The sequence below is a fragment of the Sapajus apella genome, unplaced genomic scaffold, assembly GCF_009761245.1.
Source record: "Sapajus apella isolate SASKATOON/1434 unplaced genomic scaffold, GSC_monkey_1.0 scaffold22, whole genome shotgun sequence".
Classification (NCBI taxonomy): domain Eukaryota; kingdom Metazoa; phylum Chordata; class Mammalia; order Primates; family Cebidae; genus Sapajus; species Sapajus apella.
Window position 1 is genome coordinate 18,645,175 of NW_022436962.1, and position 14,550 is coordinate 18,659,724.

General features: G+C 35.9%; 1 protein-coding gene across 2 annotated transcripts in view; it reads right to left on the reverse strand.

Annotated features, from left to right (window-relative positions):
• The window catches only part of USH2A (usherin), a 763,828-nt gene that overhangs the window by 154,107 nt on the left and 595,171 nt on the right, over nucleotides 1-14,550 (reverse strand). For both annotated transcript variants that reach the window (XM_032289234.1, XM_032289233.1), the window contains exon 49: nucleotides 8,295-8,513. In XM_032289234.1, the coding sequence (XP_032145125.1) occupies nucleotides 8,295-8,513 (219 nt within the window). The remainder of the gene's footprint in view (nucleotides 1-8,294; nucleotides 8,514-14,550) is intronic.

Here is a 14,550-nt window from a genome sequence, read left to right on the forward strand (position 1 = left end):
CCATCCTAGAACTGGAAACCCTGCAGAAGGAGCAGTGTAAGTTTTGGCTTAGCTTTATCTAGGGTACAAATATTTGCTTCTTGGGAATTTAGCTGCAATGGTAACCACTCTTTCCTCATGAGATGGATTTGGTATTTATTGAAAATCATCTGAGCACATTCACTGATCAGGTGCACTCATCAGTTATTATTTTTTAAGCCACACTCGGTTCTAAACACAACATAGACATAGGTGACAGGCTGGGGGTAGCAGCAGAAAGACCTTGTAGAGAGGATCACTGATCCCCACATCGAGATGAAAGACACATGTACCTGAGATACCAAATAGACTTTTTCGCCCGCTAAATTCAGTTTAATTACCTGCATTTACATCATTTAGACATTGTCATCAAAGAGAAATAGCAGAAATTTTAACATTAAAGCAGGAATAAATAAACACTAGAGTCAGACCAAGCTAGAAATTAAGGTGCCTATACTGCATGTCACAGTGTTTTCATATTAGAATTTATATCCAGTTATATAGCAGTGTGATGAATGATTTATTTTAATTGGAATTTTGTTTGTTTATTATTAGTTCCGATTGATAACATAAAGAACCTCAAGTTCAAAGTGCCCCAGGTTCTGAATTGTTTAATCTGGTCCTGTGTAAATATCTACATTATAAAAGACACTCAAATAATAGATCAAAAGTGCTTTTTTAAAAGAATCATTGAACATAGACATTGGTTTGGCACATGCCTTAAGAAAGATGTTTATCCACACATGACTCCAAAGAACCCTCTCATTCATCTTTCCACTTATAAAAATCTCCTAATATTAAAAAGGCTTATTTATGATTAATGATATACACTGATCCTAACAGAGTTTTGGCATACTATGTGTATCTAATGTGACAACTCTTCGAAGTAATTGGTTTAAAAATTAACTGCTATATTAATAATTTTAGTTGTTTTAACATTTCCAGGAAAAGTTATCTCAAATAAATACATGGAGCAAGGCTCATTTCAGTCTGAGTCTTGATTACAGTGGGTGTATATGTGTATGTGTGTGTATCTATAAGCACATACACACACACATTTATGTGTATATAGACATGCATACATGTATGTGTGTACATATATACATATATGTGTATATATACACACAAATACATAAATACATACATACATGTGTGTACACACACACACACACACACACATAAACTAAAAAGAAAAATCCATAGCTTCAAGTATTATGTTCGGGCATTTTTCTGCCCCTTCTAATTACACATTTAAATACAACCTTGGATTCTTTACTGTTGTATTTTTCTCTAGAAGTTTTCTTAAGACAATTCATGTTTTTCTTTTAAAGAGCAATCAAAATTTGAAAACTGGCTCTTGAGGGAGCAGGATATATTCTTCCCCTCCCCCTCCCAAATTACCCCATGGTTTCACTATACTTTAAGTGTAAAATAAATATGCAGCCATTGACCTAATTTGAAACTACTAATCAGTCATCTGATCACTCTGAGGGACTTCTGACAGGTCAACTAAAATTTTGATAATGAACTGTTTTTATGCTAGAAAAGAAAAGATGCTTTCTTTTACAAAGAGCTTCATCTTTGTACTACTGAATTGAAATTTTCAGCCAAGATTTCACTCACATAACAAGAAGTGACTCCCTTTCTAGTTTCTTTGGTAAACCATTACTTCTTTAATTATTATCAACCTTGTTCCAGTGTGATAAATTGCTAATTACTTAATACCCTAATCAGCGTTCATTCTTTGCACAGATAAACTGTGACAGTGCCATTAATTTAAATAGTAATTTCACTTAATGGCCAGAACGGCACACCAGATTTTTATGCAGCATTTTCTGAAGACTGCATCCATCACTGCAATATTCTGACATAAAGATGTCTGACGTGCACTAACTCACTTAGGGAGAGCAGATGTTGCGGAGCAGAGTTTGGTAGTAATTCCCATAGTGCATCACTTCAGCATGAATGAGCCGCAAATTCAGAGACAGACAATCTTCTGAAACTGCATTGCAATAACTTTTGACCCCTACCTAATTTATCACATGTAGCACTTGACTTTTGAACTTTGACACACAGAATGCACAATTTTAAATATGCCCAAAGAAAAACAAAATAGGTCATGCATTATTGATGGATGGGTCCATTCTTCTAGAGCCTCTTCATTAAATTTGTACAAAGGTGGAGAGTGTCTTTGAACAAGATGTAGATATTATTGAAGTAGTACAGCACACATTAAACTAGTAGATGTTTATTTTTCAGATCAAAAAGCATATATTGTGTTTCTAAACTGTGTATATATTCAGTGGTTTCCATTGATTGGACACACTGAGAAAATAGTGGAGGAAAAAAATTTTACTCACAATATTATTAACATTTCAAATATGTTACTAATACTTATTTCATATCTTTATCTAAAAAGAAAAGCATTTATAAACATATCTGCTGGATGAATTTCTAAATAGTTAAGACTGCAAAACTGGCATTCCATTTTTTTTTTTTTTAAACAAGACCAAGAATGATATATCATGCCTTTGAGGTAAAAATAGTATAGTAGTAAAATCCAGCCTGGAATGTGACAAATCATTGTGAAACTCTGAGATTGTTCATGGGGACCAAATTTTAAGCCAAAGGATATTTTAGGCCTAGAAGGAATAAAAAGTTTTGTGATTAGTCATCCTTAGGACAAATGTATAACATTTGTGGCAGAGCATGAAAGAAAAGAAATTCACAGTTAGTCTTCACCAGTAGATGGCTCTATGAATACCACCACAAAACAGAAAGGGTAGAGTAAAAATGCTCCCCAAATCATTGAGATATATTTTACAGCATTTATATATTACACTTTTCAAAAAAAATCATTATATTATTTGGAAATCTTTCAGGGAAATGTTCTTTCAATACCAGCCTTATACTATGGACTTCTGTGGTTATATTTCCCTCTGCAAAATTCCCAGATTCCCATCTTATGAAACAAACAGTGATAATCATTTGTTCTGCTGAAGTCAGAGTCCAGGACATGGAAACTCAGTGTATTCTGAAACAATTTTAAGTCTGAGTTTCACATCAAAGGCCGCATGAACAAAATTTATAATAGAAACAAGTCAATATGTTCCAAAGTCATCTCATGATCAGTTTCCCATGGCTAACAGAAAAATCTGTCCTCTTTGAATGATAAAGAGGCTTTAATTTTCATCTTTTCATACTAAGGGATATAATCAAGTCCAACCCAAGATTAATGGCACAAATGATAAAGCGATATAAGCAAACACTAAGAAAAAAATGAGTAATAAATATGTTTAAAATCTATTCAAAGAAAATGGCTAAGAATACATATCCACTGAAATGACGCGCATGACTTTCATCCCGAGATACCTGTATAACACTTCTACACAACTCATCTGCCCAGAGAGAGCACTAAAAACATAAACGCCACCCCAGCACTTCTGTTCCAACAGCATCTGTTAATTCACTCCATTTATAAAATACATATTGACAAAGACAACTGAACTGGGACCAGGGAGATTTGATTTGGTGTGAGAAAGTCAATTCAATGTGATTTTGTTAAAGGGCTCCTGCAGGCAAATAAAAGAGTTTAAGTAATAAAGTACATAAAGAGATGTTTTACGAGCCAGCCCAGTCTCGTGGCAGGCACACAATGCCAAGCAGTGAGAGAGGCCAGGCTTAGGAATGATATTATGAGATCCAAACCCTCATGTAGCAGGTAGGCTGTTTGTTGCTAGGTTGAGGAGAAAAAGGGCCATATGGATATTCTGGAAGGTCATTAAGGTCACAGTCATTAGGGGTGACAGGAGCGAATGGCAGCAGAGAGAGGAAAAATACATGCGGAACCTGTCTATTTTCACTGCAACCTGCAGGAAGGAAGGTCAAGAGAATAAAAAGAGATTTTTTTTTTCCTTTGTAAAACTATCATTCCTTCAGTCCATTGTGATTATCAGAATTGGCAGAGCTGTAGAATGCCGTGAGAAACTCTAGAGCTTATCTTGATTCGCAGGAGTTAAGGGTTGTCACTATTTTTATAAGGAACGTTTGACTGCCATGTGACATCATCTTGAAGTCAATAAAGAAGTGATTCTGAAATTTGAGTTCATGGATGGAGTTCAAGGGTGGATAAAATTACAGGCAAATTTTTTGTGTGTATTCTATGCACTATTATTCAGAGTGAGGGTTTGTGACTTCCAAGATTCTAAAGGAAAACAAGAACGATTGTCCTAGTGGACAGTAACCTCCATTCCACTTCTTAGAACAGATGCATTTTACTTTACGGCAATGGTGTTCTGACTTCTCTTTCCTTCTCTTTCACATTTGTTCTGCCACCTAAATTTAATCTTAAACTATAGTTCTTATAATCATATTGACTCTTCCCTGAGTGCTAATATTCAAATCCTTTTGCCTACTGAGATTTATCTCCTTTCTTCCTTACACAGGGTGTATACCTCCTGTAAACCAAAGTGCTCACTACTATTTGTGTTTCGCAGAGTGCTAATTTCACAGTTTAGCTCAAGCCACGCCTGCCAAAATCATACTCACTGTTTGAGATTCCAATCCAATGCAACAACCCCCTTCATTACCTTGACTGGAGTGATCTCAGTCTTAAAAATATGCATGCATTCATCCCTCTCTCATGGCCTGTGTGTAACCTTATAGATACTTTTCTCCTTCATTAGATTATAAGTTCTTGAGAATAAAAGTGGAATCTTAGCCACTTTTATACTCACAAAGCACCAGGAGTGATATCTTGAATATGGTCACTACATAATACATATTTAACAAAGGAGGAAGTATGGCAATTGACTAATTCTTTTAAAAAGCTACAGATGGGCTGGGCATGGTGGCTCATGCCTGTAATCCCAGCACTTTGGGAGGCCAAGGCGGGTGGATCACAAGGTCAAGAGATCGAGACCATCCTGGTCAACATGGTGAAACCCCGTCTCTACTAAAAATACAAAAAATTAGCAGGGCATGGTGCTGCGTGCCTGTAGTCCCAGTTACTCAGGAGGCTGAGGCAGGAGAATTGCCTGAACCCAGGAGGCAGAGGTTGCAGTGAGCCAAGACTGCGCCATTGCACTCCAGCCTGGGTAATAAAAGCGAAACTCCGTCTCAAAAAAAAAAAAAAACAAAAACTACAGACGAACAAACACACTAAAATAAAATATTTTTCTGTCATTTTAAAACTCTAATGTATTAGGATATACAGGGGGTAACACTTTTGTATCCTCCCTGCTGCCTTGGTTCTACCTTTACAAGATCTGTTATTAGCTACTTCATCTAAAGGAGGAGGTATTCAACTGGTTAGTCATAGCACAGGATAACTAACTGCTATAATCTTCTAGTAGACATTACTATGCTTTTAAGCAGTGGTTCTCAAATTATGGTCTCAGGATCCTTTTATACTCTTACAAATTATTGAGGACCCCAAATATCTTTTGTTTATATGGGTTTTATCTGTTGATATACGCTGTGTTAAAACTTTTGGCAGAAATTTTTGAAATATTTATTTATGCATTTAAATATAAAAATAATAAATCCATAACATATTTATGAAAAATATATTTTTCAAATTAAAAATAGTGAGAAGAATGACATTGTTACATTCTTGCAAGCTTTTTAATTGTTCAGTGTAAGAGAAGGCAATTTAATTTTCTTTCTGATTCTGCATTCGATCTGCTGCAAATCACATCATGTATCCTCTGAGAAACTCTACCGTGCACATATGAGAAAATGAGAATTTATAAGGCATATAGTAGTTTAGCATCACAGGCATACCTCATGTTATTGTACTTTGATTTACTGCATTTTGCAGATACTGCATTTTTAACAAATTGAAGTTTTGTGGCCACACTGCATCAAGCAAGTCTACTGGTGCCAATTCTCCAATAGCATGTGCTCACTTTGTGTCCCTGTGTCACATTTTGATTCTTACAGTATTTAAACTTTATTATTATTATATTTGTTATGGTGATCTGTGCTCAATGACCTTTGATGTCTTTATTATAATTTGTTTTAGCAAGTCATGAACGTTGCCCATGTAAGATGGAAAGCTTAGTTGATGAGTGTCCTGTGTGTTCTGACTGCTTTACAGATCAGCTGTTCCCTTATCTTTCTCCCTCTCCTCCGGCCTTCCTATTCTCTGAGACATAGCAATATTGAAATGAGGCCAATTAATACCCTTACAATGGCCTCTAAGTGTTCACGCAAAAGGAAGAGTCTCCCGACTCTCACTTTAGATCAAAAGCTAGGAATAAAATTAAACTTTATTGAGGAAGGCATGTTGAAAACTGAGATAAGCCAAAATCTAGACCTCTTAAGCCCAACAGTTAGTTAGTCAAGTTATAAATGCAAAGGCACAGTTCTTGAAGAAAATGAGAAGTGCTATTCCAGTCAACACACGAATGATAAGTGAAACAGCCTTACTGCTGATATGAAGAAACTTTGAGTGGTCTGGATAGAAGATCAAACCAGCCACGACATTCTCTTATGCCAAAGCCTAGTCCAGGCAAGGCTCTTACTCTCTTCAATTCTATGAAGGCTGAGGGAGGTGAGGAAGCTTCAGAAGAAAAGTTGGAAGCTAGCAGAAGTTGGTTCATGAGGTTTAAGGAAAAAAAGCCATCTCCGTAACATAAAAGTGCAAGGTGAAGCAGCAGGCGCTGATGTAGAAACTGCTGCATCAAGTTACCCAGAAGACCTAGGTAAGATCACTGATGCAGGTGGCTACACTAAACAACAGATCTTCAATATGGATGAAATAGCCTAATACTAGAAGAAGATGCCAACTAGAATGTTCATAGGTAGAGAGAAAAAGTCAACGCCTGGTTTCAAAGTTTCAAAGGACAGTCTGACTCTTTTGTTGGGGAATTAAAGCAGCTGGTGACTTTAAGTGGAAGCCCATGCTTATTGACCACTTCACAAATTCTAGGGCCCTTAAAATAGTTATGTTAACTCTATTCTGCCTGTGCTTGTAAATGGAACAAAAAAGGCTGTATGATCCCATACCTGTTTACAATATGGTTTACTATGTATTTTAAGTTCATTATTGAGACCTACTGCTCAGAAGAAAAATGATTTAAAAAATATTAATACTGACAATGCATCTGGTCACTCAAGAGCTCTGATGGAAACAGACAAGAAGAGTCATGTTTACATGCCCATTAACACAAAATCTATTTGGCAGCCTATGGGTCAAACAGTCATTTTGACTTTCCAGTTTTATTATTTAAAAAATACATTTTATAAGGCTAGCTGCCATAGAAAGTAATTCCTCTGATGGATAAGGGCAAAGTAAATTGAAAACCTGGAAAGGATTCACCATTCTAGATGCTATTAAGAATATTCACCATTCATGGGAGGAAGTGAAAATATCAACATTAATAGTAGTTTAGAAGACGGTGATTTCAACCCTCATGGATGACTGAGGGGCTCAAGACTCAAAATGGAAAGAAATAACTGTAGATGTGGCGCAAACGCTAAGAGAACTTGAATTAGAAGAGGAGCCTGAAGAGGTAATTGAACTGCTGCAATATCATCATAAAACTAACAGATGAGTTGCTTCTTAGGGAGGAGAAAAGAAAGTGGCTTCTTGAGATGGAATCTACACCTGGTGAAGACACTGTGAACATTGTCTTCATATTTTAACTTTCTTGTCTTTAAAAACCCCATCTAGGTCTCCCAAAATCTGGATCTGACTGTGTGATATTTAGCAAGCAGAGACTAATGTCTACTGTCTAATGACTGAACTTCAGTTTGTTTATTTTTAAAATGCAGATAATTAATAGTACCTATCACGTAAGATTATTGTGAAGATTATTTGAGGTAACAATGTATAAAATATTGGTACACTGTCTGTTAGTATTCATTCAATGATACTCATTGTTATTAATATTAGTGGTAGCTTATTTAATACAGTAGAATAAGAGAGTGAAAGAATTATAACACAATATCTTTGCAATAATTTTGTATACTATTTACTAGGAAATATTCTTTTCATTCAGAACCAATGTATTCATGTGTGGGATTTCTTTTGGTGGACATGACCTTTTCAAGAGGAAAAAAAATTGATGTGCTTTTCTGAAATACATGAGATACACATAAAAACTGGGAGATTACATTTTTTTTGTATTAAACAATATGTTCCTAATTATTATATTAGATATAACCAATGTGAGCTTTAATTACTTATCTGTTTTATTTCTAGGGCAAATTTCTCACTCTCCCTGCTTCTCACATCCTCTATCTACTGAAAGTAGACTTGGGCCCCTTACCTGGAAGGCGATTGTACACCACTCCTTCTTCTCCACCACAACACTCTAAATCTTTGCTCACAATCTGTCCGCCACAGCACTGCTGGCCATGGCCATCGTGAAGCCTCCCAGCACAGCAAATCTGCTTTCCTGAGGTGGAGTACGGCATTCTGCCACAGCAGGAGTCACCAATGCCAACAGAAACCCGATTGTGCTGTTCATCTGGACAGCATACTTCACCTGTCAATTTAGGACAATAATAATCATTACATCAGTTAAAAAATATGCTATGACTGACAATCAACTTTTATCACAATCATCTTGCAGATTCCAACTGATTGACAGAATTATTAGAGAGAATAATATCATATTGGAGTTGCAAAATTTCCAAATGACTCCAAAATTTTTGTGTATAAACATGAGTGTCAGCTCAGATACACACATGGTAACTTACAGGTAAGTCTATGTTGCCTATTTCCTCATTATCAGGTCTGGTGACGTGGATTATGTGGCATTATAGAAAAACATCTAAGAATACTTTTTTGTTTTGTATAATTTTCTTTTGGAAAGTAGATTCAAAAACCAACTATTGATAAATTGTTATTGCCTATGATTATAATTTCCTTAACTAAACTATATTTGTGCAACCAAAGATAATACTCCCATTGGGAAGGTTAATTACATGAGAGGAGGTAAAAATACTATATTTAAATCAGTGTACTAGTACTCTTCTGGGCTATGCCAGACACTGAATTTTACTACATTTCTCTTCACATGATAGTCTTGGAAACCTGGGGTAAGAATAAGACAATCAACTGGGCATGGTGGCTTACGCCTGCAATCCAGCACTTTGGGAGGCTGAGGTGGGTGGATAACTTGAGGCCAGGAGTTCGAGACCAACCTGGCAAACATGGTGAAACCCTGTCTCTACTAAAAATAAAAAAAATTAGCCAGGCTTGGTGATTCATGCCTGTGGTCCTAGCTACTTGGGAAGATGAGGCATGAGAGTTGCTTGAACCTGGGAGGCAGGAGGCAGAGGTTGTAGTAAGCTGAGATTGCTTCACTGACCTCCAGCCTGAGCATATCTAAACAACAAAACAAGCAAACAAACAAAAAACAGAATTAGATAATCTTTTGCCTGATACCTTAAGATTAAAGGACTCAAATATTCTAAATACCAATAGTTAGCTTGTTTGTTTGTTTGGTAGGAAGACAACTGTAAAAGAGAGAACATTTTGTAAATGGCTTTATACCTTTGAAAGAACTAAAAAAAATTTGGTGGATCTGAAATCCAAGCTTCATTTGTCTTCTCTGTCTCATGACCCAACTGTGGTTGGCTTCCCTCATGGCCCTCTAAACCCTGACTTCCTTCTCTCTCCTGCCCTGCTCCTCCTCTTCTTTCCACACTTTCCACAGACTGTCTTCCCTTTTCTCTACCACTCCTTCTTGAACATATCATTTCCCCCAGACAGTATCTCTTCATTATATCTTACAAGGTAGGTAAGTATGATCACCAATCTCGTGGGTCTTACGGCCTTCAACCATGGTCCAGGTAAGATTTCTATAATCCAATTAATGACTTGTCAAGCTTTCTTAAGAAATGGCACAAATCCACTGAAGAATTTAGGACTGACTTAGGGATTTGCAGTCCTGGACTTCTTGTTTTCAATTAGTTCACCTTTTTCTGAGCCCTGGATATCCTAAAATTTGTTTAGTAAAAGTAAGATGAATTGTTTACCAAAATGATATAAAAATACGGGACAATATTTAACTATACTTAGATATATAAGGAGTATAAAAAATAGAACAATAACTCCTAGCAGCTATCCTTGAGATCTTTTCTGTCCAAATTTATTGGTCAAAAATCCATCTCACTAGATAAAATGAACAAATTACTAGAAACACACAATTTACCAGACAGAGAATACAAGAAAAAAGTTAAAATCAGTAGCTCCTATTGGACTGGTGCAAAAATCTTCAACAAAAAAGTAACAAATTGAATTCAAAAGCACATTAAAATGATTGTGCAACATTCCAAATGGATTTATTCCTGGAATACCAGGATGGGTCAATATATGAAAATTAATAAATGTAACACATTATATCAATAGAATAAAGAAAAAAAAAGAAACATGATTATTTCAGTTGATGTAGAAAAAATATTTGACAAAATTCAACCTCTTGTATTCATTATAAATCCATTCAGTAAAATAAGAAGAGATGAAAACTACCTCAACATAATCAAGGGTATATGAGAAAAAACTACACCTAATGTCATACCCAACAGTGAAAGTCTAAAAACTTTTCCTCTAAAATCTGGAATAAGACAAGGATGCTACCCTTCACCACTAGTATTCAACATAATATTGGATATTATAGCTAGATCAATTAGGCAAGAGAAAGAAATAAAAGGGATCTAAATTAAAAGGGAAGAAGTAAAACTATCTCTGTTCTCAGACAGCATGTTGTCATATAGAGAAAACTCTAAAGATTCTTAAAAAAAAAAAAACAAAACCTGTTACAACTAATAAACAAATTCAGCACAATAGCAGGATACAAAATCAGCACAGAAAAATCACGTATATTTCTATACACTAAGAATGAAAATCTGAAAGTAAAATTAATAAGATAATTTCATTTACAATAACATCAACAAAATAAAATACTTAAGAATGAGCTTACCAAGAAAGTGAAAGACTGAAAAACTACAAAATGTTGTTGAAAGAAATTAAAGACGATGACCAAAAGAAAGAACATCCCAAGTTTATGGATCAAAGCCTTAATATCGTTAAGGTGCCAATGCTACTCAAGTGATCTACAGATTCAATGCAATCCCTATTAAAACGCCAATGCTTTTTGCAGAAATAGAAGCCATTAAAAAATTCATATGGAATCTCAAGAAACTCCAAATAGTCAAAGCAACATTGAAAAAGAACAAAGTTGGAGATCTCACACTTCCTGATTTCAAAATTTACTAGAGAGTTGCAGTAATCAAAAGTGTATTACTGGTACAAAGACAGACATATAGATCAATGGGATAGAACAGAGATCCTAAAAATGAACCCTTGCATATACGGGCAAATGATTTTCAACAAGGGTACCAAGACCATTCAATGGGGAAAGGACCTTTTTTTTTTTTTTTTAAGAAAAAACTAATGTTGGAAAAGTTGAATATCCGCATGCCAAAGAATGATATTGAACCTTTGTTTAATATCATATACCAAAACTAACTCAAAATGGATCAAAGATCTAGACATAAAAGCTAAAACTTAAAATTGTTAGAAAAAAGCAAAGGGGAAATTGTATGACATTGGCTCTGTCAATGATTTCTTGGCTATGACACTGAAAGCACAAGCAATAAAGGAAAAAGATGAATTAGATTAATCATAATTAATATTAATAACTTTTTAACATCAAAGATTATCAACAAAGTGAAAAGCCAACTCATGAGGAAATACATTAAAATTATGTATCTGATATGGAAGTATCATCCAAAATGTATAAAGAACTTCTATAACTCAACAGCATAAAACAATGACCTTATTTTAAAAATGAGCAAATAACTTTAATAGGCATTTTTTAAAGAAGATATACAAATAGCCAATAAACACGTGAAAATATGCTCAATATTAGTAATAACTAGGGAAATGCAAATCAAAACCACAATGAGATACCACTTCATACTCATTAGGATAGTTATAAAAAACATAAAATAACAAATATCAGCAAGAATATGGAGAAATTGGCACACTTGTGCACTGTTGTTGGGAACATAAAATCTTAAAATGTTCCACAAAATAGTATGACACTTCTTAAAAAGAAAATTAAACATAGAATTAACATATGATCCAGGAATTCCACTTCTGGGTATAAGTCCAAAATAATAGAAAACAGGAAATTGAACAGAAATTTGTGCATTTGTACACCAATGTTCATAGCAGCTTTAACCATAATAGTCACTAGACAGAAATAACTCAAATATCCACTGATGAATAAATGAATACACAAGTGTTATATACATACAATGAGACATCATTCAGCCTTAAAAAGGAATAAAATCCTGACACATACTACAACATGAATGATCCTTGAAAATGTGCTAAGTGAAATAAACCAGACACAAAAAGACAAATATTGTGTAATTCCAATTATACTAGGTACCCATGTTAGTCAAATTCATAGAGACCAAAACAGAATGGTAGTTTCCAAGGGTTGAAGATAAGGGAGAGTGAAAAGTTAGTGCCCAATGGAAACAGTTTCAGCTTGAGAAGATGAGTTCTGGAGATAGATGGTGGTAATGATTGTACAACAATGTGAATATATTCAATGCCACTGAATTATGTGCCTAGGAAATGGTTAAAATGATAAATTTTATGTTACGTATATTTTACCATAAAAAGTACTATAAACAAGGAAAAAATAAAAGCATGCCTGGTTTCAGAGACCACTTAACTACCACCTTCCAGAATTCTCTAGTCTCAAGAAGGATGAAGAAGATATCACGACTTCCCAGAAAACAGAAGATAAGGCAATAGATTGTCCCCTCTCTCTAAATTACATGAGCTTGCTAGGCACTTAGAAGATTCTTTGACTCAGAAAAAAGAAAAAAAAAATCAGACCACATTAATAGCTTTTGAGATTAAGCAATTAGATAAAGCCAAGAATGAAGACACTCCTGTGTCTAGTCTACACAAAAACAGCCATCAATATTGTAAGGAACACTGGGAGAACACCTACTCTGCCCTTATTAGTGTATCTTAGAAAGATGCAGTCAAAAAAGGAAAAGGACAAACTTTGACCAAGCAGCACCTCTCTGTGAAAGTAGCTGCTCTCATCTATCCATAATTGCCCTTGACATAGAAAGAGTTCTATGCAATTGTAAAAACAGAAGGTTGATACTGAGGAGTATATTATCTATCAAAACCCCTTGTAAATTTCCATCATCCCTTCCTAGTAATAATCAAATGTCTCAGTGGTAGAAATTAAAAATTATTTTCAGATTCTGCCTTTATTTTTCTTTCCTTTCTCTTGAATCAACACATTTTTTTCTTTAGTAATTCCACTTCAGTGCATCTGTTGAGAAGAGATCCACTTTGTAAATGAAACACCAGCATAAATGTGGACCTGAAAGCCTCTTTCTGTAATTCCCAGGAGAAGAATGCCTGATCTATAATTTGGTGATGGCACCAGCTAATTACCTGATGCCTTTGTGATCAATATCTCTGACTTTGAATGTGTCTCCAAGATCCTTTGGGGCAAAAATTGCTCAGATGTGGCATTCATAAAGGATGCTAATCCCTTAAAGATATCAATCAATCTGTCTATGCATTTCTTGAAACTAGCCCAAAGTCTACTAAAAAAGGATAGTATTTAATAACTTGGTCCATTGTATCTACATACCTCCAAAAAGTTACCTCACTTGGCATAATATCTCATTATCCCCTGTACCAGTCCTTGTAGTTCACTGTTCACTCTATTAAAATGATAAAAGATTTGTGTGCCACTTTGTACAGGATTTTAGGGTCAGTCTGGAGAGCCACCAAGAAGGCTGAATAGGAACAGCTCCAGAGCTCATTTCCCAGTGAGAATGACACAGAAGGCAAATGATCTCCACATTTTCAACAGAGATACCAGGTTCATCTCAATGGAACTGGTTGGACAGTAGGTGTAGCCCAAGGAGGGCAAATCAAGGTAGGGTGGGCCCCACCCGGGAAGTTCAAAGGGCTGGAGGACTTCCTCTCCTACCCAAGGGAGGTCATCGGGGACTTTTCCAGAAACTCCGGCACTCTGGCTCAGAAACTGCACTTTTCCCACAGTCTTTACAGCCTATAGAAAAGGAGATTCCCGTCAGTGCCAAAAACACCAGCCTGGAGTTTCCAGCACAAAACAGGGTGGCCAATGTAGCTGGAGCCGTGGGTTTTCAGCAAAAAACTGGGTGGCCATTCTAGCTGGTGCCTGGAATGCCCGTGAGACAGAACCACCCAGTCCCCTGAAAAAAAGGGGGCTGAAGGCCAGGGTACAAGTGATCTGGCTCGGCAGGTCCCACCAACACAAAGACCAGTAAACTGAAACCCACTGGCTTGAGATTTTCGCAGCTAGCACAACAGTTTGAACTTAACCTGGGACAGTCGAGCTAGCTGCGGGGGAGCAGCTTCCACCATTACTGAGGCAGTTCTAAACTTGACTGTGTAAATGAAATCGCAAGGAAGTTTACACAGCAGCTGGGTGGAGCCAACAGCAGCTCAGCAAGGTCTCTGCAGGCAGACTGTGACTAGAC